Source organism: Setaria italica, chromosome V, assembly GCF_000263155.2.
Source record: "Setaria italica strain Yugu1 chromosome V, Setaria_italica_v2.0, whole genome shotgun sequence".
NCBI classification, from domain to species: domain Eukaryota; kingdom Viridiplantae; phylum Streptophyta; class Magnoliopsida; order Poales; family Poaceae; genus Setaria; species Setaria italica.
The window spans coordinates 27,174,501-27,201,408 of NC_028454.1; the positions used below are offsets into that span (position 1 = coordinate 27,174,501).

Here is a 26,908-nt window from a genome sequence, read left to right on the forward strand (position 1 = left end):
TGCGCGAGTGTCACTGAATGGAGACCCCGAAGTACATTTTTTCTATACCATACTAACAACTTACCATTACAGATCCAGTTTTGCTATCAAATTTCTTGGAAGGTTCAGAATAGTTCAGGATAACGATTGTGCTAATAGAAAGACCAATTTGTAATGGATATTCAGTTATGGTACTCAGAATTTGAAGAGTCTAACTTGGCCCAAAATAACACATGACCTTATTAAAGAACAAAATGCTTCTGAGGCATTCAGAGCACCACAAAATACTGCAGAAAGGGGATCAGGATCACTTACCATTTAGCATCTGATCGGAATCCTGACTGCATTTACATTATATCATGAGATAAAATAGAAATCCTTCCAGTCAACAAGCTCTATTGGTGTTCCTACGTACAAATTGTCTAACTGCAAATGAGTACCACATATAAGAAGCAATGAAAAATAATGCACTGAAAATGGAGAGGAATTGACACAACGTGAGATTTTGAAAAGGAAAAACAACTACACCATCAAACAGCTTTAGATTCTTTCGTAGCCTAAATACAATATGAATTGCGACATCCAGAAGGGCTGGCATACCTCACAAGCAACAAGACCAACAATGGCTTCTCATTTCATCCACTGGTGAGAACTTCCTTTTGAAAGACAATGACTACCTTCTGCCAAATCCTGTCGCGCTTGTGAAGCTTCATTAAGATCATTGTCTTGAGAAAGGTCATGACTTGGACATGTATCAAGGCTGTCGATGGACCTGACATCTACCATAAAATTTTATACCTTCACCTGCAAGGAAAAGGGAATTATTTACCCAGTAGAGCATACACCATGTTTAATGTAATGATGGTTTTTTATTGCAAAACTGAGAAGCAAATGCAAGAGACATCAGTTACACCACTGTGAATCCTTGCTTTTGTGACGTATGTCTCATGACACTATCACAGTTGGTCTAAGTATTCTTTTTTTTTCAAACACGCAGGAAAGCTGCATATCATTATATTAATAGGAGAAGATAGAGTCATACAGAGATCCAAACACACACTCACACACCCCAAAACCTGGTCTAAGCATTCTGAGCTGATGTGCTTTCCAATCAGATTAGGAATTCATTGTAACGATAAATGCCCTTTTATTAGTCAAAAACCTGCATGTATGTCTCTTGAGAGCATCTATTTTAGCGTATATTAAAATTTTAAAAGGCAACTATTTTAACTCATGACTAATTAGAACATAGACTATACAACCACATGTGACATGTTCCATGGTTCAGAGAATAATTGTGAATTAAACTTTTCATCATATCATACAAATTAAAAGAAAAGAAACATATAGAAAAGGATTAAAATTTGTTTGCTTCCAGTTGTTTGATTGCAAACTCTTGCCTGCAGACTAATCAGATCACATGAGAGAGGAAGGCCTTGGTAGAGGTTGGAGTCTTCCATAGCAGCCAGAAGGATCTATCGTGCCTTTTCGTGTTGAAAATATCAATTAGAAAAAATAGTACATATCCCACTTCTACTGCATACCTCCAGTTTAGGAGTCTTCATATTGAATTTTCATGTTGAAAGGATAAGCGAACTGTTATGAAAAGAATATTCAGGCAAAAGCACATTGGCAAGAGAAAGTAGTAAGGTCAGGAGGGGTAACAAATACCTAGCATCCTCAATCACTTTCTGAAACAAATTGCTTGTTGGCAATAGAACAAGTAGTAAGGTCAACAGTATTTGCTAGCAGGAATGGTAGAAAGTGCAGATGTACCTAAGCACGGTGCAATAGAAGCACACCAACCTAGAGGATTAGACCGCCAAGCTCGGAGTTGAAAGAGTACATCTTCTGGGTGGCGAGTTCGTGGTATGTGTTGATCTGTTTCTGGCAAGTTTTAAAATACACAGCGTCATCCACAGCTGTATTATTGAAATCTGCAACCTTACTCTAACACATCAAGCAATGTCTTTTTACATATGCTCATGAGCTCATCAACCAACACATCGCAGAGAGAAGAAAAGAAGAAAGGAAATGTAGAAAAGAAACATAGCTCACCTATTAATCTCAATGGTTGCTGCGACCTCCCACTCCCCTAGCCAAGTGATGCTTCTTCTTGTCCTTTAAAAGAAACATACACCCCACAGCATGCTAAGTTAGAACATCTTTACCATTAAAAGAAATTCAATACCTGTTCCTGTAATGCAGAGAATTAAGTTTGTTTTTCTATCTGCTAGATACGATTAAGTAACTAAAAAACTATATTTTTGGATGGAAGATCTTACATGTCACCTGGTGGAGAGGGAGACATGGGAAATTGCATAGCAGCATAGAACACGTCAAATGGCAAAAACAAATGCCGAACACACCAACATGAGATAATACATCTGGGTGTGAGAACACACCAACAGGCATTCAGTCACCAACATTCAGAGATGGTTTTTACCCCCAAACTCAAACCTGGTATAGATTACATGAAACAAGTTAGAAACCTTTTTCTCAACGCTTCCACTATGGAAATCTGGAGCTTCCGATGAACACACTATAGACATTGTAATTCTCATTTGATATACAACAGATAGTCCTCATGCCCTGCACGTTGTCCCAAGGAACTCTATAATATGAAATTAATTCAGAATAGCAGCATAACAAGCATACCAAACCTTGTGTTAGTAGCCGCACATTCAACATGCTAACTTAAGGATATTCTAACTTAATGCTGACTTGTTGGTCTCTTCACCTTGTTAAAAGAATAACTGTCTGTTACATATAAAGAGAAGCCCAAAATATCATTACCAAGTTGGGTAGAATCTTCAGAAGATGGAAGCAGGGCATCCAGGAGCAGTGCGGCAACACCACCGACAACTCCTCCTGCTATAGCTCCTACAGCACCTCCCTTTTCTGGTCCGAGCAGATGAGATTGACAAATGTGTAAAAAAGATCAGACTTTTGTCTCACAAGAATAACTGACATCCAGTTTTTCTTGAAAAAAGCTTAATAGGGGAGCATAATTAGCTTGCAAAGGGACAGAGGCTGCAACAAGATGAGGATGCTTATCAGCATGAGTGCACAATGATTAATAACATTCAAGTGAATTTATACAGGACAATATGGCAGGCAGCGCCACTTACCCTGGTGATGTTAAAGCATGCTAACTTCCATTGGCATCTGGTGAACCACATCACAAGATTAAACCGTTTTAGCAAGACAAGACCAATCCAACAAAGTTTGCAGAGATGTTAACAGCATTTTCAGGAAAAAGAAAATGGAACAAAATAGCTGCAATTAATTGAATGGAGCCAGCAAAAATTGAATTGTACGAAGCTAATTTGAGATACAGAAATAGACCTTGGACAGGCAAGATTGAGGTGGCGGCGCTCAGTAAAATGTTGGAGAGTGTAAAAAATGTTGGCCAAACATTTTAAGAATATATTGGTATATGTTAAAAAAATGTTGGCAATCATCAATAAATGTTGAATTATGTAAAGGAAATGTTGGTTAAGGTAAAATAAATTGTTGGTCAATATCATGAACTGGTACTGTATGTCCGGAATAAGTTAGCCTATGTCAATTAAATGTTGGATAATATTAAAAAACAATGGTGGATATATAAAATAAGTTTAAAAAATTTGCTCAACATTTTTTTTACATTCACCAACATTTTTCTGCTCAACATTTTTTTTACATTCACCAACATTTTTAAGTAAAAAAATGTTGAGACGGTTCATCTAAAATGTTGATTTTTTAAAAATACAACAAAACATGGTGATATTGGATCTCATTTTGTAACAAATACCATGGTTCAAATGGATTTTAAATTGGATGCATGGTTTAAGAGAAAAAATCGTTTGAAGTTTGCAACTTGTTTAGCATCCCACCCACCTCCTCCTCTCACGTAGTGACATCTGTCCCCCCACGTATTGCTAGTCACCTATTGGCGAGCATGCAGCTGCGCATACGCCCCGTCTCCTCCTCAATTCCAAATTAATCTGAGTCATCCAAATAATGTTGCACGAATCTCAAACAGTGGAAATGTATATAGACTAAAATCTTCCGGAAGATGTATAGGAATTCCACTGAGAACTGGCCACCAACTTACCGTGTTTCGGCATGCACAGCCCAATGGCCCATTACCACCTGCACGGGCCGATCCATGAGTCAAGCTCTTGGCGATTGCCGCTACTCCCTCGCTCGATGAACCTCTACATCTTTTATTATTTTTTCACATGATGAAGCAAACCCCCTACTGTAACATTCCTAGTTTTGGTAGACTCTTAAAAGGCTAATTAAAGTGTTTAAGGATCCAAATTTGCACCTAAGTTCTAAATTGCCTTTGTTTGAATTGCAAACTCACTTAACACTTGAAATGTTACCAAAGAGGGGCTAATTTGAACCAAACCAAGTCAAACCAAGGGCTAGGTATGAATAACACTCAAACAAGGTTGGAATTGTAGCAAACATATCAAAAATCCCAAAAGGTAAATTTGAAATTGAAATCCAAACACTCAAATGACCAAAAACACCCTAAAAGGCACTAATTGGGGGCAGTTGATAAACTCAAAATTTATATAACAACTTACATTTTTGCCAATATAAAAGTTGTAGAACTTTTCAAAACAAACAACTTTTCTTATTTGATTTTTTCTTGATTTGAAGTGGAAGGGGTTCAAAATTTGGATTTAAGTTCAGTGAAATTTCAAAACTTAGTTCAAAATCCCCTAACTCTTTTAAACCGGCGTTCCTCCAATCTTTGCATGCTTTTATCTCCAAACCTAGATTAGTTTTGAACCTGAAGCCTTTGTAGAAGTTGAAGTGTGACCTTTGGACAACAACTTTCATATTTGAAAATTTTCAACTTTAGTTTCAAAATCTAGCGAAAAATTGGTTTGAAACTGGCTGCTTTGCACACCACGGCGTTCCGGCCCACACGCCAGCGCGCGGTCGCCGCGTGCCCACGTCGCGCCACGCCACGTCTCGCACGCGCGTTCGTGTAGGCACGACCGCTAATGATGACCGGCGATGGGACCGCACAATGCCCCGCGCTGCCCAATCGCCCGCCGACGCTATCCTTATTCCCTGCGCCGCATCTTCTTTGCCCAGTCACTGCACCATGCCCACGCGCGCACGCCAGCCGCGCCACCGCGTTCGCCGCCACGTCGCCGCCGTTGCTTGGCTCCGCTGTCGCGCCCAATGCCACCGTTGAGGCGACAATTCAGCCCTTCTCCCCGGCCAACCAGCGCACGCGACAAAGGGCATCTTCCAGCTTTGCAATCCCCCACGGCCAATGGCCGGAGCTCGCCCGCGCTCACCTCATGCCATCGCCGCTAATCCGTGCCCGCTATGATCTGCGCCAGTTGCTCGCCGTCCTCCTTCCCTTCCCCAATCGCCAGCAAGCGCCAGGGCATCCTCCTCATACCCCCTCACCGCTCCCCTGGCTATAAAAGCCAGTACTTCAACTCGCCGGCGCACGCACGCAAACCTCACTGCCCCCAGAGCGCTGCCACACCACTCACCGTCGAGAGCCCCCCTTCAGAGCCTCCCTGCTGCCTCCTGAGCCTACCAGAGCACCACACGTCCCCCACCACAGCTCACCGAGCCGCCTCTCGGTCGCTCGCACCATTGCCGGCGCCGGAGAAGCTTCCCCATCGCCGCGCACCTCACCGCGGAGCACCACCCTCCGACCACCCTCGCAACCTCCTAGCCCCTCTAGCAGCTCCCTCACGCTCCACTGTAGCCCACAAAGACCTTCTCCGGCCAGCATCGCCGCAGTCATCGCCGGAGCCGAGGCCGCATTGCCGCGCCCAGGGCCTTCTCGTTGAGCTTCGGCGCTGGCCACCCTCCGCCGTCACCGCCTTCAGCCCGTAGCCCCCAGGTAAGCCACACACCGCTCCCGTGCCCTCACTTTACCCGGTCATCGCCGCCGCTTGCCGGAATTGCGCCGGCAAGCTGCTAGCCTCGCCTCGGGGACTACATTGCAAGTCCGTAATTCTTTCCAGGGTTCTTAGTGAAAAGTGCGAGGGTGCCGTTGTGAAAGTTTAAAATATCTAGGGGCCCCCTTGTGAAACGTGTTTTCTCTTTTCTGTTTTATTTTGGATTAAATCGGTTGAACTTTGAAAATGCATAAGAAATTATAGAAAAATGCTAAAAATACAAATCCAACTCTGTTAGACTCCAGGTGATGAGTAGTTTTACAGAAAAATAGTTTTGGACCTATTACTATTGTGTGTTTCCTTTAGGATTTTATTTTTGTGTTTAAGCCAATAAATACTTTATAAATCATGGAAAATGAGAAAAATATGAATCCACCTCGGCTGATTTACTTTTGACATGCTTGTTCTGAATGGAATTTTTGCAACACTAGTTTAGTGGTTAAACTTACTATTTTGGGTTAAATGCTTGAATCCTGGCTTTAATCTTGTTATTTTTCTTTATAAATGGAAGTAAATAGATAAAATGCAAGATCACTTTTGTTAGGTTCTTGATGCCTCTGTTTAACTAGGAAAAATACTAGCTTCTGGTGGCTACATGTTTTAACTTGCTTAATTAAATGCATGTGAGTTAATACACTTAAAAATATGGTAAATGTTACATTAAGTTGTTTAAAAATTCAAAAATAGGATAACTTTCCAAATGAACCTTGAGCAACCCTAGAGTGACCCCACCTTTCTTTTGTGAAGTCTAAGTTGTTAAAACCATATATGTGTACACAATCACCATCAAGTCAACCTAGGGTTTAAGACACAAAGTCACTTTATCTCACCAAGAACTCAGTTGAATCTTGACTTGGACTACTGTTCATTTATAAACTTACACTCTGCAATCTTATGAATGCATCTTGCTCATGAAATTGTGAAACTTGAATATTGCATATGCATCTCGGGTAGAAGCAAACCTCGCAGACGAGATGTACGAACTGCTGCCGACTGCTGAGGAAGGATCTGCTGAGCTGCATCACATCGAGGCCGAGCAAGAGCCCAATCAAGCATCCAACGAGCTCCTTACTAACTTAGAACAGGAAGGCAAGCCCTGGAGCATAACCCTGATTTTAAAGTTCATGCAATATCTATGCTACTTATGTTTGTGCATTTAAGTTCATAAGAGTTGCTTGAAACCCTAGTTGCATGATCCTAGGTACATATATGCTGAATACTAGTATGTTAAGCCGTGTAGTTGCTATGCTAAATAGGGAATCGGTAAAAGTCGAGTGATTTCCTGTCACTCGCGAGTTATAGGAGTTGCTTGCTTACTTATACTACAACCATAAGGATGACGGGCGGGGCCGGGCTTTGATTCTGACTCGGTGGAATTGCCCTATTTGTCTAGTAATAAATGTGCTAAGGCTGAAATGTGATGGTGTTCGTGGTCAAGTATTTGAAAGTACTAATCTCATACCTTGTATGGGATAGGGAAGCCTAGTACCTGATTGAACCGGGCCGTGGACATACCTCCCCACTCTCTCTGGAACTTAGTTCCCCTGATGCACCATGTGGGTACAAGTGCAGTCACGGTACGACGATGTTCCAGGACCGTGGGGTATTGTATCCAAGGGAAGTAGGCCCAGCCACGTGCCGGGGGATCGATGGGGACGAATGACATGTGTGGACCCATCGTGGTACGCAATATTGTGGGATTAGGTTCACTTTGCAAGGTTTAAAAACTTGATTCGAATCGTCTGCCTCTTACAATTTGAGACTGCTTGACTGCTATGCTGCACTGAGTAGTAAGTGGAACAAAGAATGATTATTTAATGATGATGCTTGGAATAAAATGTTTGCTCAACTTGCTTGTCTAGAACAGGTGCATACTAGAATGATTAATCTACTAAAACCTGCTGCTAAAACTTGAAAGTAAGGATTTACTTTAGATGCTTTTGGCAAAACAAACCCCTCAGCTAAGAAGCCTTGCATATTTAGAAGTTGATGAAGTAGTTACCACCCGACCGTTAAGTCTTGCTGAGTATTAGTATACTCAGCCTTGCTTGTGACTTATCTTTTCATGTAATTTAGATGTTGATGAGTGTGCTGCCAGTTTGACTTGGCCAACCCAACTCCCTCCGGGTTGGACGGTCGAGTGGGACCTGTCTTTGGTCAGCGAGGATTGTGGTAACTGACGTCATGGTCGACTTCACCATAATGTTTCTGCTCCGATGCTTAGTTGTTGTCCTTTTTCCGCTGCTTAAACTCTGAACAATTTACTTTATGTATTTTCGAACTGCGGTGATGTAATAAATAAAGTGGGATATATGAATTAAACTACTGGAATGTTGTAATCTCTGAACTTGCCTTCGTGTGAGCATGCTTTTCGTTTCAATCCAAGACAAGTGGTTTATCGAGTATAACCCGACAGAGTATCAGATTGACTTGGTTAAAGTGTCAATTCGCGTATAAGGTGAAGTTGAGTACACTTTAACTAGGTTAATTTGGGTGGTTCTGTCACACCTGCACCTTTCGAAAACGCTCTATTGATAAAGTGTTCAATAGCATGAGAAGGAAAGTATTTCAATTAAATAAAAAATTAGCGGCCTGTTCGCTTCAGCTTATTCAGCTGGCTTATCAGCTATCAAACAGTGTTTTCCTCTCACAACAAATCAGCTGTTTCAGCTTTTCAGCCGGCTTATAAGCTGAAGCGAACAGGCCCTAGATTAAGATATTAAATGCCCTAATCCCTTACAATATTCCAATTCTCTAGCCCTTTAAATGTCTCACTTCTCTAAGATCAAATCCACTCCCTTCAACTTTTTTCTCCACCCATGGGAGGACATGCCGCCTTCTAGCTGCATTTTCTAGCATGTGTGCATCGTAGCACCACCATGTGCATGTGGCCTCACCTATGTCATTTGTGCATGGAGGTCACAAGACAAGAGAGGGTGCCAAGGCAAGCAATTAGCTATGGTGTCGCCTGCAGCCCTGAAAGATATTGGGAGGCCTCGGGCAAGTATGGAGTATGATGGTGTTGGGTCGGTACATCGAACTATGATGGTTATTGTTTATGGAGGAAAATTAAAAAAAAGTTGTGTGATGGCTAGTGAAATATTTTTAGGATCCGTTTGGAACTCTCGCCGCCGCTAGCCTAGCCTTACCTCGCGCTACTCGGCTCGGTGGGCAAGGAGGCTTTGGTTCTTTCCCACCACTTGTCTTGCTGGCATACAAATCAACGGTGGGGCAGCTCAATCCGATGACGGAGCGACCAATCCGACGATGAAGGAGCGTGATTTGGCAACGGCAAGGTCCGACTCGGCAGTAGTAGTGTTTGATTCGGTGATGGCAAGACCCAGTTTGGTGGCGGCGGACTCGATTTGACTACGACAGACCTCGATTTGGTGGCTGTGAGCTCGAAACCGTGGCGTCTTGCGCTCGTTTCTATGAGCAGGCAACCTTGCCAGCGTAGGAGAGTGGAATCGGCTCTCTTGCGTGGTCAAAGAAATCCTTTGCCCAGCTGGGCAAGCTTGCTGCTCTTGCTACCAAACGACTGACCTTGGCCGGCAAGGCGAGGCTGGCGGCTTGCAAGGATCTAAACAAACCTTTAATTGCATTAGAAGTGTAAGATACTTAGTAGCTCAAAAAAAATAAAATAATAAATGTCCGCGTGAAGAGATAATGATGACAGGAAGTTTGTTAAAAGAACATAATCACAACTTAATATTATTGCTCGTCAACAACTATCTTATTTTCTATTTGATGTTTTTCTTTGTAGTGCCTTAGCCGGAGTGGGTTTTTTATACGAGCCCGAGTGGATTACACCTAGCCTAACAGGATTTTCTTCGCTTGAACAAGTGGCAAAACCCTCCAAAGCCTGGACTAGAAAAACCCTACCCAGGATCGAAATGCACCGAATATGAGTTTCCTACCTAACCAACCGAACCTCCACTCCACTCCATCGACGACAACAACCGACTGAGACTCTGGCGTCCCCCGTGCCGTACCCGTTCCACGCCCCCTCCGTCTGCCTCAACGGCTCAACCCCACCCCATCCCGTTCCGTTCCACGAGCCCCTCGCTGTCCCCTGCTCCCCCGCCTCTCCCCTACCCTTCGATTCGAACTCTCTCAAAACCGCAGCGCACGAGGGGGAAAAAAATCCTCACCACACCGCACCGCGCCCAAATCTAGGGTTGCTCGGTTCGCCATGGCCGACCCGCCGGCCCCGGATGCCCAGCCTGAGCAGCCGCCCGCCGCCTCCGCAGCCTCCGCTCCCGCTGCCGCCGCCGCCGCCGACGCCGACGCCGCCCCGGTTGAGAAGCCCCCCGCGGCGCCGCTCACGCCGGAGCCGGACACCGCTCCGGGGGCGGATGGGGCGGGTGAAGTGGAGGAGGATGAGGAATACGTGAGCGACCCCGACGACGCGCTGCTCCCGACGATGCGGCGCCGGGAGGCCAGCGATGACGAGGGGTCCGAGGACGGGAGGCCCCGGGCGCGGATCGGGCCAGACCAGGACGACGACGGCCAGGGGGCACCCGAGGCGTACGACGACGAGGTGGATGAGGAGGACGAGGAATACTACGACGAGGAAGAGGAGGATGTGGGAGAGGGGTTCGAGGAGTATGAAGGGCGCGCGGCACCGCCCATGGAGGACGGCGGCGGCGGCGGCCAGGAGTCACGCGGGGAGGATGGCGTGGCCGGGGAGGAGGGACTGGCGGAAGGGGAGGCCAAGGGCGAGGGGGAGGAGAAGGAGCAGGAGCCGTTCGCAGTGCCCACTTCTGGTGCCTTCTACATGCATGATGACCGGTTTCAGGAGGAGAACCGCGGCCGGCGCAGGTGTGCCTCGCTTCCTTAAAACTACAAATTCAGTTCTAGCTCATACTTTCCGTAGAATCACAACTGTGTAGTTTCGACTTTAGGGCCAGAGGTTTAGGGCCTGTTTGGTCTGTGTGCATTGTCAAAATCTAGGCAACCAAATTGTCTGCTCAAGTGTTTGTCAACTCTGGCTCCTAAAATGGATGATAGTGCCAAATTTAACAGAGTGCCAACAAAATCTTGGCATTGATATCAATAGCGACTCATTTTAGTCAAATGGCAAGATTTTGGTAACCTTTGGCTCTCATTGGTGTCAAGGAAAATGGCAATAGATTCTGGGGTGGGGGTAGCTCAGAAGTTATTGGATAAGGCCTAGGCAGTGTACAGTAATGTAAACTTAGGGCCAGGGGATACTTTTTAGTTGATATCACCTGCAGTTCCGACAAAAAGAGGCTTTTTTCTGAGCACAAAAGCTGTCCATGGAAAAGATACAGCTTTTCTTGACATAGGCGAGTAGAAAAGCAGGATTCTAGAAGGTGAGCATATCAAAATATTGCCCGCCACAATCTCAGCTTTGTTTATATCTGCTCTATTTCATAAGGCAGTCCCTAGGTGCTAGGTGGAGCAGCACTGCCTAGCCTACCACCTAAGCATTTTGTCTAGGTGTTTCCTGCCTAGAATGGTTTAGGGTTTGATCTATGTATGAAAGTGGTGAAAATTGGTGGAGGAAGATGATCTGTGGTCATGGAACTCATTGATGCATGATAATGTCAAATTATGTTTGTAACATGCCAAATTTCTTCTATTTAACTTGGCACTACTCTAGCCTTCTGGAAAAAATACAACCGTCTTGGTAATGCCTAGGTGGCAAGGCGCTAGGTGGAGCCTGAATGTGTCCCTAACGCAAGTACTTTTTGGAACATGTACTTACATCTTGAACAAGGTCATAATAGAAAGTAGCATTGTTCTAAATGGTGTGCTAGGCAACGCCCAGGCCCCATGTGTACTCTAGCCTAACACTTTTTGAACATTGGCAAAGAGCTAAGGACCAGGGAAAAAAGGCTCTCCCTCTGTTCATAAATTTGTGACCCTCTAGAAAGTGTGTAGTGGAGCCTGTCTAACTTTGATGTATTTAAGAAAATCCATTTGAATTGATCACATGAAGACAATATCCTTGGATTGTTGCGGAAATATGTTTATTATTTATTTCGTATATAAAGTATTGGAACGCCATACATTTACCAATGGAGGGAAAATCGCAAACCAGTGAGTATAATATAATAGTTTGATGGAATGAAATGAATAAATTTCTAAACCAGGGAGTATAATAAAATAGTTTGATGGAATAAAATGAATAAATTTGTCAACAGTGCTAATTTTAGATTAGAGGGTGTTTCACAGTGACAAACTGTGTGTGGAGTTGTGAGTTTATTTGTGCTTTATGGTGGTTTCGTCAACTCTCAGGCTGGCAATGAGATTTTGGTACAATCAGATAGTGTTATTTTCAAGGAAAGAACAACCAGACGGTTAATCATTATTGTCACTAGATTGGGTTGACTGTTGGTTCACAGAACTCTGGAAGCCTTTTAGTTGTGAACATCCTTTCATGTTCTTAAAGGGATCATTAAAAAAAAGAATTGTCTGCTAATGGCTTACAGTGCAATGAGCTTGTACATGACAGCGTTCTCTACCACTAAATTCAAGCTTGTGGCTAATCTAGTGCTGTGGTTTCTTAGTCAATTTTCTTAGCAAGCTGCCTTTGTCATAATGTGACCTGCTTGTGGGTAATACTGTCAATATTTAATGCTTCATATTTATATGCCGTGTGCTGACTGTTTTCTTTTCTTTTTCCTCTATAAACAGGCGAATGTTTGGTGGGAGGAAGTTATGGGATGCTAAAGATGATCAAGCTTGGGTGCATGACAGATTTGAGGAAATGAACTTGCAAGATGATCGCTATGAAGTAATTGCTCATGACCTTTAGTGCGCAAAACCAAGCACAACCACTAACAAATCTCAAGGATGCAAAAATCTTTGTGTTGCAGGATCAGCGCATGTCAAGAGGTCGTTTTAGAGGTCGTGGTGGTCGAGGTAAAGCAAGAGGTGGTGGTCGTGGTTTTCCCAGAGGGGGAAAGAACCGCAGTTACCAGGAAGATGGCAACACCCAAAACCGCCCCCCAAAAGTAGTTAGAGGGAGAGGACCTCGACGTTATGAAGCTGTTGCAAGGAACAGCAGAGAGGTTGTTGGATCCCAGCGAAAACAGTGAGTGATAGTAAATAACTTGGGACAAAAATATTTTTGGTCACTACTGCACCTTTGCTTGTGAAGTTCTCTTACACAGTTTTCTTCTCATTTCTTATTCAGAGCAGCAAGATTTCGAGAACCCGCTCCAAATACTGCAGCAGCCAGAGATTCTGGTCAAGTTTCACACACACAGCCAGAGGCTGCCCCTCCTAAAAAGAATGTCATCAATTCAAGCCTAAATTCTGCGTCACCACCATTTTATCCTTCTGGTGCATCCAACCAAGATTTTCCTGTAGCAGCTCAAAGAAGGGACATACAAACAGGAGGTTCCAATAAGGTCCTTCCTTCTTCCATGAAGATGGATGATAACTCAAAGCTACAATCTGGTCCAATGGTTAGAGGTAGGACAACCATGGATTATGGTGGACGTGATAGGTTTCATGCTGATGGTCCTGTTAGATCATCACCTGGAAGGGCCCCAACGACATCATTGAATTCAGGATTCACATCATCATCGGTTAATCCTGGTCAATCACCTGTTGTCAGGGCTTCAGGGGGCAGTTCAAACACCGGGGTTTCTTCAAATAATCAGTCCACTTCATCATTTCACCAAATGCAGAGGATTTCTACGCAAATGCAGAGTCACGCGCCAGTCATGCACCCGAAGTCAGGCCAAGTGCCGAATCAATCTGCAGCGAGGATCCCACCTCAGCCGTTGAACCATCGGACTAACAATTTGTCACCTGCTCAGCATCAACCTGTTAAATCAACAGAAAGTGGTGAGAATGGTTCATACCCTAGTCAGAATAATTCGAAGGCACCTTCAGCGGTGGTAAAAGCCAATAACCATGAAACTGGAATGGGTTCATTTATGTATGGTGGCGCCCAAGTTATTGGGGCTGCTGGTCTTTCCCAGGGCGATCAAAATTTTCCTGGCACTCCAGCTCTGCTGCCAGGTTTGTTAACTTCAACATTCAGTTTACCTTATTTTCTTTAGTGTTTTGATTATTATTTTCAGTTTTCTGATAATCACTTGAACTGATTCATTACCTATTTTCTCTCCTGTAATGCAGTGATGCAATTTGGGGGTCAGCATCCTGGTGGTCCTGGAGTTCCTACTATTGGTATGGCTCTCCCTGGCTACGTAGCTCAGCAGCAGATGGGGATGGGAAACAACGAAATGACATGGTATATTCATATATCTTTTTGGATTTGCTAGTCTCTCTGTTGTGTCTACAAATATTATTTGTGTGCTCGTGTATGATCAGAAGTATCATTAACCGCATGGATTCCTAAGACAACAAAATGGAAGAGGCAACAGCAGTATTTGCACTCAAATTCTGTGAATGCATCTGTCTTGTTCCTCATTACTTCTCTTTTTCATTTTGCCTAATATACATTTCTTTTCTTCAACCTGTAAGAATGCTTTCATTTTTGTACACTTACATAATACGAATGGGATGGTCAATACCTCAATTGCCCAACAACGTTAGTTTATTACTTTATTTTTAAATGAAAGGATACAATTTCAGGTTTCGTTTTCCTTATTGTAGAAGATGTTATTGGACCTCATTATTCTGCAGTAATTCTACTTTGTTAACGCACTGGGGTTTTTTTTATTGCACCTCTCATTATTCTGCAGTACTTCTAATTTGTTAATGTACCGGAGTTTTTCTTCTGTGACTTAATATGTTGGTGGGGATATACCCTCCTATTTCTGCACGATCTTTTTGTTTACCCTACGATGATTGAACTTGGTACAGGTTGCCATTATTGGCCGGTGCAGCTGGTGCTTTTGGAGGATCATATCCACCTTATATAGCCCTTGATCCGAGTTTTTACTCCAGACCTTCAGGACAGACATCATCTTCAGTTCCATCCAGGTGAAATACTAAAGCTTGACCCAGCTAGCCATACGATTTATGTAATTGCCTGTACGTGCAGCAACCCAATCAGCCATACAAATTATGCCACCTTGTGTAAAATAAAATGGGTTATTAGCATCAACATTTCAATTGTGGTCAGTGGGTCATTCACACAAGCATTTGGGCATTTATATACAATTATACATTTTCGTTCCTGATGGGAGCTCGGATAATGTTCTCTTGTATAAAGTAGTTCGATCAGTTGCAATTCACATGCTTTAGGCAAAACTGCTTGTAGTTCTCATACATTTGCCCCCATTGGTCCATGTTTTTATTTCATCATTAATAAAATGTTCTCTTAACGAAGGATGCTAAGTCTTTATTATCCTTACAGGGAACCTACTGCTAATAGAGGGTCTAAATCTCCTCCTCGAAATGGTGAGTTGTGCTTCATCTCTATCATGCATTGAAAATAATGCATTAGCTCATGCTACAATTTGTAAGCTGCTTTACTAATATTTATCTAACTTGAACTGCAGATATTGGGAATGAAGAGCTTGATCAGCGCCAGAACAAGCCCAGGAGGTAAGATATTCTATGCCCTTTTTTTTTTAACTTGCAAAATCACATTGGTGTTTGTTACATCAACAAGCTTATGCATGCTATGCACTCTTGTATTGCAGATACTCAGAGATGAACTTCAGTCAGTGATGCACCTTGTAAGGTGAACTGCATCTGAATAAGCTGCTTATGGTTAGTTACATACTTTTTCTGATATCACCTACTAACTTCTTTTTCTTTGTGCTTAAACTTATCTGTTGCTTATGTGTTCCACAGGCCCTATTTAGGCCCTTTGTGATCTCCAGTTTTGATCTGGAGCACTTTGGGTGGCTTTGGTATCGTAAATTATGTTAGGTAATGTCCTATCTTTCGACATCTTTGAATGCCTAACTGCCTAAGCAAGTGTGCATAATGCCTAAGAGAGGAATGCATATGATGCCTGTAGTTCACTGCTCTTAATTTGAAATACAACATCATCACACCCCTTGCAGTTTGTCTTTTTTTCCCCCTTTCCAATCCCATTTATTACTTTCTCTCAGATGTATTTCTACATTGTTGAAGCATCAATGGCTAGAAGGGATTTTGGGGTAGAGGGTATTTGGAGGGGGAGAAGTTATGTAGAGAAGCTAAAATGATAATACCTTCGTCCATAGTTATATGACGTTTAGGACAAGCTTTAGTTAGTTCAAAATGAACTAGCTTGTCCTAAACGTCATATATTTATGGACGGAGGGAGTATGTATTTCCAAATGAAGCTACTCTGCTACAATTACATCTATATGCTGTAAACATTCTGATGTATAATTTTAACTAGCATTTGTGATATGGTTTCATTTTCAACAGTTGGATGTAGTTTGCCTAACTAGCTGTTCATTTGCCAGGTCTTATGCCTGTTCATGCTGGAGTTATCTGATGGGGTCACTTCACAGCAGAGCAGGGGTGTCATTCGTTACTTGAACTGTAGTAAGCATTTTCCTCCCAAGATCACTACTAATTGTGATTTCAGTTTCGACAACAATGCGACTGATGGCATCATGAAATTTTAGGTGTTGCTCGGTTGTGGTGCATATGGAAATATCATATTTGTTGGCTGCTTCTGAAGATGTGGGCGGTTGTTGATGAGAGCTTGGAATAATGATTTGCATTGGTTGAGAAAGTTGAGTTTTTTTTAACTACATCTTGTTAGTGAGTAGTGACTCCCGTTGGTGTCAGTCTGCTCTGATGTACCGGTCCGCTTATAGTGGTTGCTAAGACTGAGTGGCTTTACTGCCGCAGTTTGTATCTTTTGGACAGTGTTGAAATGTGGGTGCGGTTTGCAACTATTTTCAGCTCAAATGAGTGTCCAGTTAGTTTGGTTCCATGTGCTCACATGGATTTTTCGGGGTACCTGCTTGAAAAGCCATCTAGGTACCTGCCTGTCTTTCTGTTTTCCAGGGTGATGGGTTTGTCAATTCATGGTAAAATTTCCAGAGCTTTGTTTTTTGTCAGTCGGATGAGCTGCATGTCGCTTTACCAGAGCCAGAACCCAGAAATGAGCCGGTTTGATTAAAAAACTGAAAGATGTCATTTTTTTCTTACAGGGCATGTTTGTTGGGCGTTGGCTGTGGCTACAAATGATGTAGCATTTAAGCGTTTTAAGGGATGCTATACCACAACGGTGTAGAGATGTGTCCTATTGTATCCCGTCCTTTGTAATCAGTTTTGCCACAATTATTCCTGATGTTTGTTCAGAGTAATCACCAAGCGATAATTACTCATGCAGTGGCAGTGCTCATCTTTTCAGATGGCACGCAATACGTATCTGTCGTGTTGGTGCCACCTTTCCTGCCAAATATCGGAATATGTATTGGCCACCCAACATAGATCCAGGCTACAAAGAGATCCAGGAGAAGGTGCTGAAGGGCAGGACGTCTCAACCAGCGAAGTGGTTGGGCAGATGGATCTGCCGTTGAGCTTCTGATAAGAACTTTTGTGTTCTCTGGTGGTTGACCTCCCTAGACATTTCCATGGGGGCAGGCATATCACCTGAGTGCATCTAGAACACTCTCATTATTGTTCTGAAATGAAAAAAAGCTACACGGTAACAACGTTGGCATTGGCTGTGTGAATATGCATGTAGGCTGGCTGTTCCTTGTTGTCTATATAAACAAGTGACTTCTTACTGAGACGCCTCTGGCCAAACTGCTTGCAGTTTCAGCCCGGGGGAGAGAGCCACCCAAATGGCTTCAAGGGGTTTCACTTTCAAGAGAATTTTGCGCTGGTTCCCTCGTTCCTCTGCATCGGGCGGTTTGCAGGAAGAAGACGAGGACAGCAGCGAGAGGAGCGGCTTGCTGAGGAGCCACCTGCAACATCAGATCGTGCCGGTCACGGATTCCGGTGACACATCCAAGGCTCTAGCTGTGCGTGTGGAGCCGAAGGTGACCGATCACTGGAAGCATTAGTTAGTTTTCTGTTGTTGTGCATCTCATTCGGTTCTTCTCCCAGATGATTAACTCTGCTTGTTGAATCGCCCAGACCGTCGCTCTGAAGGTGTCCATGCACTGCCATGGCTGCGCGAGGAAGGTCGAGAAGCAGGTCTCCAAGATGCAAGGTAGGTGATGAGCACGGGCATGCCCGGCAGCTTATCTTCATCCCTGCACTACACGAATGATTGCAAGCAAAGCATGCAACTATGCAAAGCAATCTGAGTTCTCTGCTGCGCAGGAGTTGTGTCCTTCAAGGTGGAGCTGGAGAGCAAGAAGGTGACCGTCGTCGGAGACGTTAGCCCGGCGGATGTCCTGGAGAGCATATGTAAGGTGATGAAGCGTGCAGAGCTTTTGGTGGCTTGATTGACTAGTAGCGATCCATCCGGTTCTTGGGTAGTACTTGTGGATGTGCAATACATATTGTTGGATACATGTTGTTCCGTAGCAGGAAAAAAAAAATGGCGATCCTCTGATTGCATTTGTAGCAAGAGAGGCAAATCTTCGATCTCAGCCTCGGGATCGTCTGTTACTGTGGACGGCTCCGGTATAACTCTAGCTACCGGAACTGGAATTGTCTTGCTTTTCACGGTCGTTTGACTAGAATATTTGAAAAACCGAGAGAGAGAGAGAAGAAAAGTTCAGAGCAAGAAAATCGCTGCGATTGGCAGCGTGGTACTATCCAAGTACTAAATAATTTCGTGGACCCATATCAGGTCGCCGTTAACACGAGCAACACACTAATCAGCCAAATCTGTTCGCTTCAGCTTATAAGCCGGCTGAAAAGCTGAAATGGCTAATTTGTTGTGAGAGAAAAATACTGTTTGGTAGCTGATAAGCCGGTTGAATAAGCTGAAGCGAACAGGCCTGTTTTCCGTTGACAAGCAAATCGCATGCCCCACCGTGTAATTGGCCCCTACAATAAAACAAAAACCATCTAGTACCAAATGAAGTGTGTTCCCGAAAAGAACAATTAATAATTATTTACAAGCAGCTAGGCAGTATATGTTCCAAGATCCGTGTTATTTGGTCAATTACCCAAATTCGAGGGACTCATTATACGTAAAGCGACCTGTACCAGCCATTTGCTACTGCACTAATTACTCTTACTAGTACTTAATAGGATGGCGACCTTTCGATGTGGCTGGTACGGTTTGGATGAAATGCCGCTGGGAGCTGCCAACGCCTGCCCAACAATTCTGGCAACTACGCCACGGGCATGCATTGCTTTCAAAATCCTGATTGCATCATACCAGGATTTTACGAATTACGATCAAAACTAAAAGTTTAACAGGATCTTCGTTTTTACGACGTTTAAGATCATGTAACTGTGATGTTACTGTGTTTCGAAAAAAAAATTACTACGCAAGTATGATTCTACGCGATGTTACAAGAAACCCGCGAGTAGGTTCAAGGAACCCCACCATGTTTGACCATTCGCTGTCGACGTGGCGTTGCTAGTACAGTAGTATCGCCCTGACCCGCTCAACTGCCTCACACTCTTCCAACGCTTCACGCCTCTCTCCTCCCTCCCCCGCGTCGACTCCTCCTCCTCCTCCCCATCCCCAATCCCGATGGCGCGCCGCCTCCTCGCCGCCCTCCTCGCGGTGTCGCTCCTGCTGCCGCTCGCCCGCCCGGACTCCTCAATCTCCTCCTCCCTCCCGGCCAACACCACCAGCACCGCGTACGACGAGCTCCGCCTCCGGGGCTTCCCGCGGGGCCTGCTCCCCGCCAACGTGCGGGGGTACACGCTCGACACCGGGTCCGGGGACTTCGCCGTCGACCTCCACTCCAGCTGCCGCATCGTGCTGCCCGCGGGGAGCTACCTCGCCGCCTTCAACAACCGCCTCACGGGGCGGCTCGACGACCGCCGCATCTCGGGCCTTAGCGGCATCCGCGTCAGGGCCTTCTTCCGCTGGTGGTCCATCACGGGGATCCGTGCCGACGGGGACCAGCTCGTCTTCGAGGTTGGGTCGGTCTCCGCCAAGTTCCCCGCGCGGGACTTCAACGCCAGCCTCGAGTGCCCCGCCAAGGCTGACTCATAAGACAGCAAGGTGAGTAGAGTACTACTCGTCCCGACTACTTTGGTTTTGTAGTCTCAAATTTTGTTGGTACCGTCTCCTTGAGCGTGGTATGATCATGGAATTAAGAACACAACATCGATTATTATTGCCCTTTTTTTATTTGTATACATCAAATTGACCAAAGGATGCCTGCAGTATTTTTGCTATTTTCTCAGATTAGCAAGCATGATTGTTTCATTTTTTATTACTTGGGGAAGGGTAGTCGTTTTAGTAAACATGATAACGAAATGAATCCTATTTGACTACGAATCTCAGCGGTCTGAGGCACACTTTATCTTTCTTTTATGTGATGGCAGTTCAGAGTTATAGATGTTTGAATTGTTCCAGTCGTTCTAGCTAGAAGTGCTGTAGCCAACAGTTAGCTTGGCACTGTCACTTACAAATAGTGTTGCATTATATACCTGTTTAATATAGTCCACCGTTTTATGATTTTTGTTGTGCTGCACTGCTGCTATTTTGTTAGGTGTTTGGCATTTGAAATAGTTGCTTGACTGTGCTGGGATTGCTTGCTTTCTCAGTTGTTTTCTTTAATAGGAAGTGTAATTGGCTCTTGCAGTGTTGATACTCAGGACACTTCAAGCGTTGAAAATTAGCAAGTAACTTTAGCCCTTTTAAGCAAAGTGATATCTTATGTTATCAGTGCAAAAACTGCTTAGTATATTTCTCTCTTTCTTGGACTGGCAATGGCTTAATGCCACAGTCTCCCACAAACATCGGCATATTAATTCCTAGTGTTTCAGCCGTTAATTAACTCAAGAATTGATTGTTTGTGGGAAAGTTTGCAACTGGAGATACAAAGTTTAGTTTTAATGGGTTTGTACTTACAGATGCCTACAAGAACTTAGAAGAGCATTCTTCAAGATCATTCATCATTCATGATAACAGTCCATGAATTACTTGAAAGCTGCAAAGCAATAAATTATCGATAACCCAGTAAGAAATAGAAAAACTAGCAAACACAAACACTATTTATGTACCTAGTGGCTAGTGCTAGTTCATTTCTGAACAGTAAATCTTGCGGTAGAAGTGGAACTGTAAAAGATCATGTGCTGCAGCAGCAGTAGTCCAAAAGCACAAATATATACACCGATACTTCATTGCTTGGATCAAACATCAATCTCCATTTCATTGTCTTGGACAGCAACATTTCCAGGACTGACCGCGTTTCATGCTGCAATGCTTCAGTGGTATCAGGATAAATGGAAGTACACTGAAATGCAGATATATAGGTCTGCAGGAAGCTGACTTGCTTTGCCAGTGGTGGTGCTAGAAAGGCTGTGGGGTCAAATATAGGGTCAGTCGTCTACAACTACGACGTAAACTTTGCTACAGTTCTATTAAGAATCAGTCTGCTTTACAAAAAAGAAAAAGAAAAAAAAGCCATGGAATCAACTGACCTTATTATCTTTTGCAAGGATTCTGAGAGGAACACTATGACTGAAAACATAAAATCTATAGTTTCAACATGCTGATTTTGTTAGGAAAAGCTACTATTACTGTATCATTCACAAAGAGGTTATAAATGCTGTGCCGATGATGTCCCATATTTCCTCTTGAGTAGACTTCAACTGTTTAACCAATGTGTTAGTTATAAAGATGAATTCATTTTCACTATCGCAAAATACTTGTGATCAAATACTCTGATCTTTCATGGGCTTTCTACTTTGGCAACATGGAGATGCTGGCCAACAAGCAGTGAACGCCAAAGTGTGACAGTGTAGTTAACATGTGAACTAGAAGGCTGACGTGGGAAGAACAGCACTCATCTTTATTTCCTAGCTGACAACATTTCTATGCAGGGTAGTGAATCAATGGTAGATGGGTTTTTTTTGTCTAGCTGCATTCTAGATTCTAGAAACTTCTAGATGCTAGGTGGGCTGTAACTGTCACCTAGCGCCTAGGTGGCCGACTGGTACAGGATGGGAGGAGTTTTTGACACAGGGTAGGTGGCACACAAGTCACCGCTGGCTTTTATGTGACAACCTTCCACCACCTCTCCGAGGCTTGCAAGAAGCCGTTGAGGGGAGGTGAGGAGGTGGGCAGTGGCTAATGTTGAGAGGGGAAGGCCTGAGCAGGAAGCTTGCTTATCTTACTGTGGCAACAGGGTGGTGTTGATCTGTTAAGGGGCATCTAGTTGCTCTGAAATGGGCCCAGTGTGTTTGACAAGCCCTTTGGATTTCATGCACCTAGCTAATTCCACTCCCGTCCATTTTTATCGTTTTTCATGAACTTTTGTGGAAGAACAAGTTACAACAATCATGGCCTACTCTGCAGGAGTCTGCTGTGTAGTGGCGACTGGGAGACAGTGATATTGTTTATTTTCATAGGAGCATGAGTATCATTTCTGCAGTGCCGCTTTGTGTTACCTTAAAAAATTGTAACTTTTATAGCCCTTCCAATTGATGTTTGCAAAGCAGGCACGTGTTCGTTGATGCATCATAACCTCTTCCTTTGTCATAGTACAACAGAAGACTTTGTTGGACCTTACTTTTTAGAAAACAAGGTATAAGCGAAAAAATGAGGTAGATCAACCTCACAAGTGCTGCACGCACCTTCCTAAAGTCTACTAAGAATGCTTTTAGCCTCAGACACTCAGGCTCAGCAGTGACAAAAAATCAGGCCTGATATGGGGAGGAATAGTTTGAAGTGGCCAATGGTGGTGGAAACGACGTCTAATGATGTGGGATAGAGTAGATGCAGCACTATGACATGCACATTGTAGGCTTATTGCTCCAAAACATCTTTGGGGTCAGATTCTTGGAGTCTGTCAAAACAAACATATGGATTAAGAGTTGTGCTGATAGGAATTTTGGTACTTCGAGATGTTTAGATCTGAACTAAAAATAAGTCTTGTATTCACTATTCAGATTTTAAGTTAAACAGTTAGCGATGTTCGTTTTGATTTCTAGTAGGTAACACATGATGTTCTACCTACTTTCATAATCTTTTACTGATTTTTCTGTACAATGGTTAATTTGGTGAAGTTGTTCATCTGGTTTCCAGGTCATCCTCTCGTCTGCTCCATGATACATGACATCATAGAATGGGCAGTTGGACTCCAGGCACTGAAGCACATCGCTGTTTTTAGCTTCATCTGTCTTTATTGTAATTGTATAGTAGATGCATAAGACAGACTGGATCGATGAAAGCCAGTTGCCCTTAGGCGCCAAGAAACCCGGGATTACCACGGAAGTGCTTCTCGTGTTTCATTAGAATGTACTGTAATTGCACTACCTCATGGTTTGAGAACCTTATGTTCGGTTCTTGTCGTTGGTACTATCAGTTTCTGAAGTATAATACCTGTATAAGACTCCTGGCCTAAGAAGAAAAGGGGGTATAAAGGCTCCTGGAGTCCTGGGGCAGAATAAGAATCTATCTATATAATAATAAATGCATCGTGAATAGATGACCATACGCATCTTTGCTGTTGCTGATGTGGGTGCCTACTTGCATCAAGTTTTGGCCTTTGCAAATTGTTTTCAGCAATTCTTTGTTTATCTCTTTTGTAATAGTAATTACAAGGTTATCCTTCAGTTGATCTCTTGTAATCATCCAACGAGGAACGCAATCTGATTGAGAACCAAACTATTAGAGGAAACGGCTGTACCTTTTGAGCCTTCATGAATCGGCCCCTATGTTTGGCGTCCTGTCTCCTTTTTTTTCTCTAGGAAACGGTCCTGTCTCATTTCAGTGGACTGGCAGTTGATCTTAAGGTTTGCCGGTCCAATCTTCATAGACGTTCATGGAGCCTGGAGGTGTGTTTGTGCATGTTGTGGAGTGCGTATACGTGAGCTAACTGTGTTCCATGTTAGGCTGGCTATTCATCAGAGCGAGCATTACATTCACAGACCCTTTAGTTTGTTTAAGTAATGGGCTCATTTTGTGTTGCGTCATTAAGCATCCATCCTACCTCTTACTTTGATGGAGCGAGCATGCAGAGAAATGAAGACACACGTACGTTGAAGGTACGGCCCCATATGGCCATGGGCCATGGCCTACTTAGCCCAGACAAACAAACTGGGCAGCATGGCCTGCTTGCTATCGACTCCGTTTTTTTTGGGTCTTGTCGCTCACGTGTGTTTCTTTGGTTGAACAGGACAGGAGAGGTCGCGCGCGCCCATGCTGCAGCGTGCCACCGCTGCGGCCGGTCCGCCGGTTGCTCGGCCGAGCGTGTGGCCAGCGCCCAGCGGCTTGCCGGCGACGGGCAGGCTCTGCCGAGGAACGGCCGGTCGCCCGACGCGACCAATCGTACGCGTTGCCCGGCAGCACGGATCACCTGCGAAAGAGGCCCTTTTTTTTCTCTCTCTCTCTCTCTTGGGTGATCAAGGTGGGCGAGCGCGATCGGCGCGGTGGCGCGGTCCGCGCAGTTCTGCGTGGGCGCGCGGGTTCCGCAGAGTTCTTTTGCCACCGCGTGGTGCCGCGGAGTCAATTGACCGCCACGCTCAGCTGTTTTCTTGCTAAGTCCCTTGCACTTGTTCTCGTAGAGATGCACAAAGATCGTGTGAGCTCCAAATCATTGCATCATCACAGACGATGCTGTATAATTTTAGATCGTTTTCACTTTTTAAGTTTTATAGGGTAATATCTATAAATTTTTAAAAAAATTAAAATAATATATAATTTGAAACGGAGGAAGTACCACACAATACGAGAAAGCAGCATGTGGATGGATTACCGCCATGAGTGATTCTATAGTGTCGGAACCGATTTGGCTATCCGAACGGGCAGCGATGGGACAATTAAGGACAAGTGCATGCTCCGGAAGGCACAACTGTCGTGATCGTTGGTGGTCATCTGTGCTTTAATAGCCAAGTACATGCAAATTCCTTTTTGACCATAAGTACTTGGCATATTGAACAATGATACCTTTTTCAAAAACTGTATTGAACTATATTCTGTGTGCTTGTTTGAAATGTTGATCGTTTGAAATATAGAGAAATATAAAGGGCCACGACTAACCAGTGGTGGCCCTTTATATTTTTAGGCAAGGGATGCCTTGCCCCATTAAAAGTCGAAACCCTTACAAATTATGTATCAAAATACAACTCTTCACTCAGCTTACGTAGGCAAAACCAGTTTTCTCAGGTGCATATCTTTCCGAAGTTATAATTCCATCATACGAACTTCGAATTGTACATTCTACATATACATTCTGATCATTTTGACGAGAGATACGCAATGGTGAAGTTCAATTGTATTTTGAACATGTTACCTAAACCATTTTGTCTGATTTTGGTAACCTGATCAGACCAGTTTGCCCTTGCCCAGACCTATCAATTTTGATCGTTAGCTCATACAATCATGGAATATATGAGCTCTATTGCTATTTCAGAGAAATGTCCTCGCATGGAACCTCTGCATCATAGAAATACTCAAAATCTATTGGAGGTAGCGACGCCCATCCCTAGGTACCACAATTCCACAAGCGTATCCTGAACAGTATCCGTCAGCCACATACTGAGGCCGGACCTACTATATGCCGACAGATCTAGACGGACTGCGTAGCACAAAAGTATAAGAATCGAGGTTCAGTGCACCAAAAGTTGGGTTTTGGAAGCATCTGCCAGGAAGTGATCGGAACAGCTAGCTTGCCCACATGCGAAGAGGACCGGTTGATATCGATTGCATGTTCTCCCTGACCAGTCTATTTGCGTGGCTACGGGTTGTTTGGATACTAGCTAAATTTTAGCAGTGTCATATCGGATATTCGAATACTAATTAGGAGGACTAAATATGAGCTAATTATAAAATTAATTGCAGAACCATATGCTAATTCATGAGACGAATCTATGAAACCTAATTAATCCGTCATTAGCAAATGGTTACTGTAGCACCACATTATCAAATCATGGACTAATTAGGCTTAATAGATTTGTCTCTCGAATTAGACTCCATTTGTGCAATTAGTTTTGTAATTAGCCTATATTTAATACTCCTAATTAGCATCCAAATATCCGATGTGACAGATGCTAAATTTTAGTGGGTGTATCCAACAACTGGATCATAGTATGCGGTGCCACAACACTGCCATCCGATACCTTTTCGGCTCCGTTGGTTAGACCATCGCCGCGAGCAAACGCAAATGATTAGAGCAGGCAGTGTGGACATTGGTGTCCTGAAAACAAAGACTTCCCATGGCAGGTAAATGGTCATTAAGTGCAACTGTGCAAGGGGCTGCAGCCTGCAGCGCGGGGGAGCATAAAAAACATAACCGTGGGACCCGGCAGGCTACCATATAAAGTATATGCTGTTTTCTTTTTAAAATGGTGCAAGCGTGTTAATTGACGTTCTCTAAACAACATTGTTTCTTTTGCAGTTCTCAATGCATTCTCTTTTTGATAGGTATATTTTCAAAATTTCTCTTTTGATAGGTATATTTACAAAATTTAGATTTTCACAAATGGTAGTCCTATTTGCCAATAATGTGGGCCGTGGTAATAAATTGCATCGACAACGAGGAGTCATCGCGGCAATCATTGGAGGACTAGTGAAAAAAGTTTGTTTGTATTAATTAGATGATAAGTAGAGTTGTTTTTTTTTGTCATTGTATTAATGTAAAGTATCCCTATCAAAAGAGAATGGAAGATGTAGTAATAGTACTAACAAAGGTGTAATATGCTTGCCCACACAACTACTCGTACTAAAGGATATTCTGAGCACTTTTGCTGAGTCTACTAGTCTTAGGGTCAATTATATAAAACTCTGATGGTGCCCATCAATGTCTCTGATCACAGACTTGAGTTATTGGCTAACACTTTTAACTGTCAGAAAGGCAGCCTACCTTTCACCTACCTTGGCCTTCCACTGGGTACTACCAAACAAAAATTGAAGACTACCTTCTCCTTGTCCAAAGAATTGAGAGAAGACTGTTATGTACCTCCTCCTTCCTAACAAGCTAGAAATGGTAAACTCAGTCTTTTCTTCATCTGCAGTATTCTTCTCATGCACCTTGAAGCTCCATAAGGGTGTGATCAAACAGTTG

General features: G+C 43.7%; 3 protein-coding genes across 3 annotated transcripts; all 3 read left to right on the plus strand.

Annotated features, from left to right (window-relative positions):
- Positions 1 to 9,969: 9,969 nt before the first annotated feature.
- On the plus strand, positions 9,970 to 16,851 carry LOC101759490 (protein MLN51 homolog). Its single transcript, XM_004969006.4, has 12 exons — positions 9,970 to 10,730; positions 12,573 to 12,672; positions 12,755 to 12,972; positions 13,075 to 13,910; positions 14,028 to 14,142; positions 14,718 to 14,837; positions 15,214 to 15,257; positions 15,359 to 15,404; positions 15,503 to 15,572; positions 15,657 to 15,734; positions 16,262 to 16,343; positions 16,427 to 16,851. Exons 1-9 carry the CDS (start codon positions 10,102 to 10,104, stop codon positions 15,528 to 15,530), a joined length of 2,136 nt encoding a protein of 711 aa, XP_004969063.1. The 5' UTR covers positions 9,970 to 10,101; the 3' UTR covers positions 15,531 to 15,572; positions 15,657 to 15,734; positions 16,262 to 16,343; positions 16,427 to 16,851.
- Positions 16,852 to 17,508: 657 nt separating this feature from the next.
- On the plus strand, positions 17,509 to 18,486 carry LOC101760425 (protein SODIUM POTASSIUM ROOT DEFECTIVE 2). The gene is made up of 3 exons (XM_004969008.4): positions 17,509 to 17,797; positions 17,895 to 17,970; positions 18,084 to 18,486. Exons 1-3 carry the CDS (start codon positions 17,600 to 17,602, stop codon positions 18,206 to 18,208), a joined length of 399 nt encoding a protein of 132 aa, XP_004969065.1. The 5' UTR covers positions 17,509 to 17,599; the 3' UTR covers positions 18,209 to 18,486.
- An 841-nt stretch (positions 18,487 to 19,327) lies between these two features.
- LOC101760843 lies at positions 19,328 to 23,344 on the plus strand. The gene is made up of 2 exons (XM_004969009.4): positions 19,328 to 19,896; positions 22,930 to 23,344. The coding sequence occupies exon 1, from the start codon at positions 19,417 to 19,419 to the stop codon at positions 19,885 to 19,887; it is 471 nt and encodes a 156-aa protein (XP_004969066.1). The 5' UTR covers positions 19,328 to 19,416; the 3' UTR covers positions 19,888 to 19,896; positions 22,930 to 23,344.
- Positions 23,345 to 26,908: the final 3,564 nt, after the last annotated feature.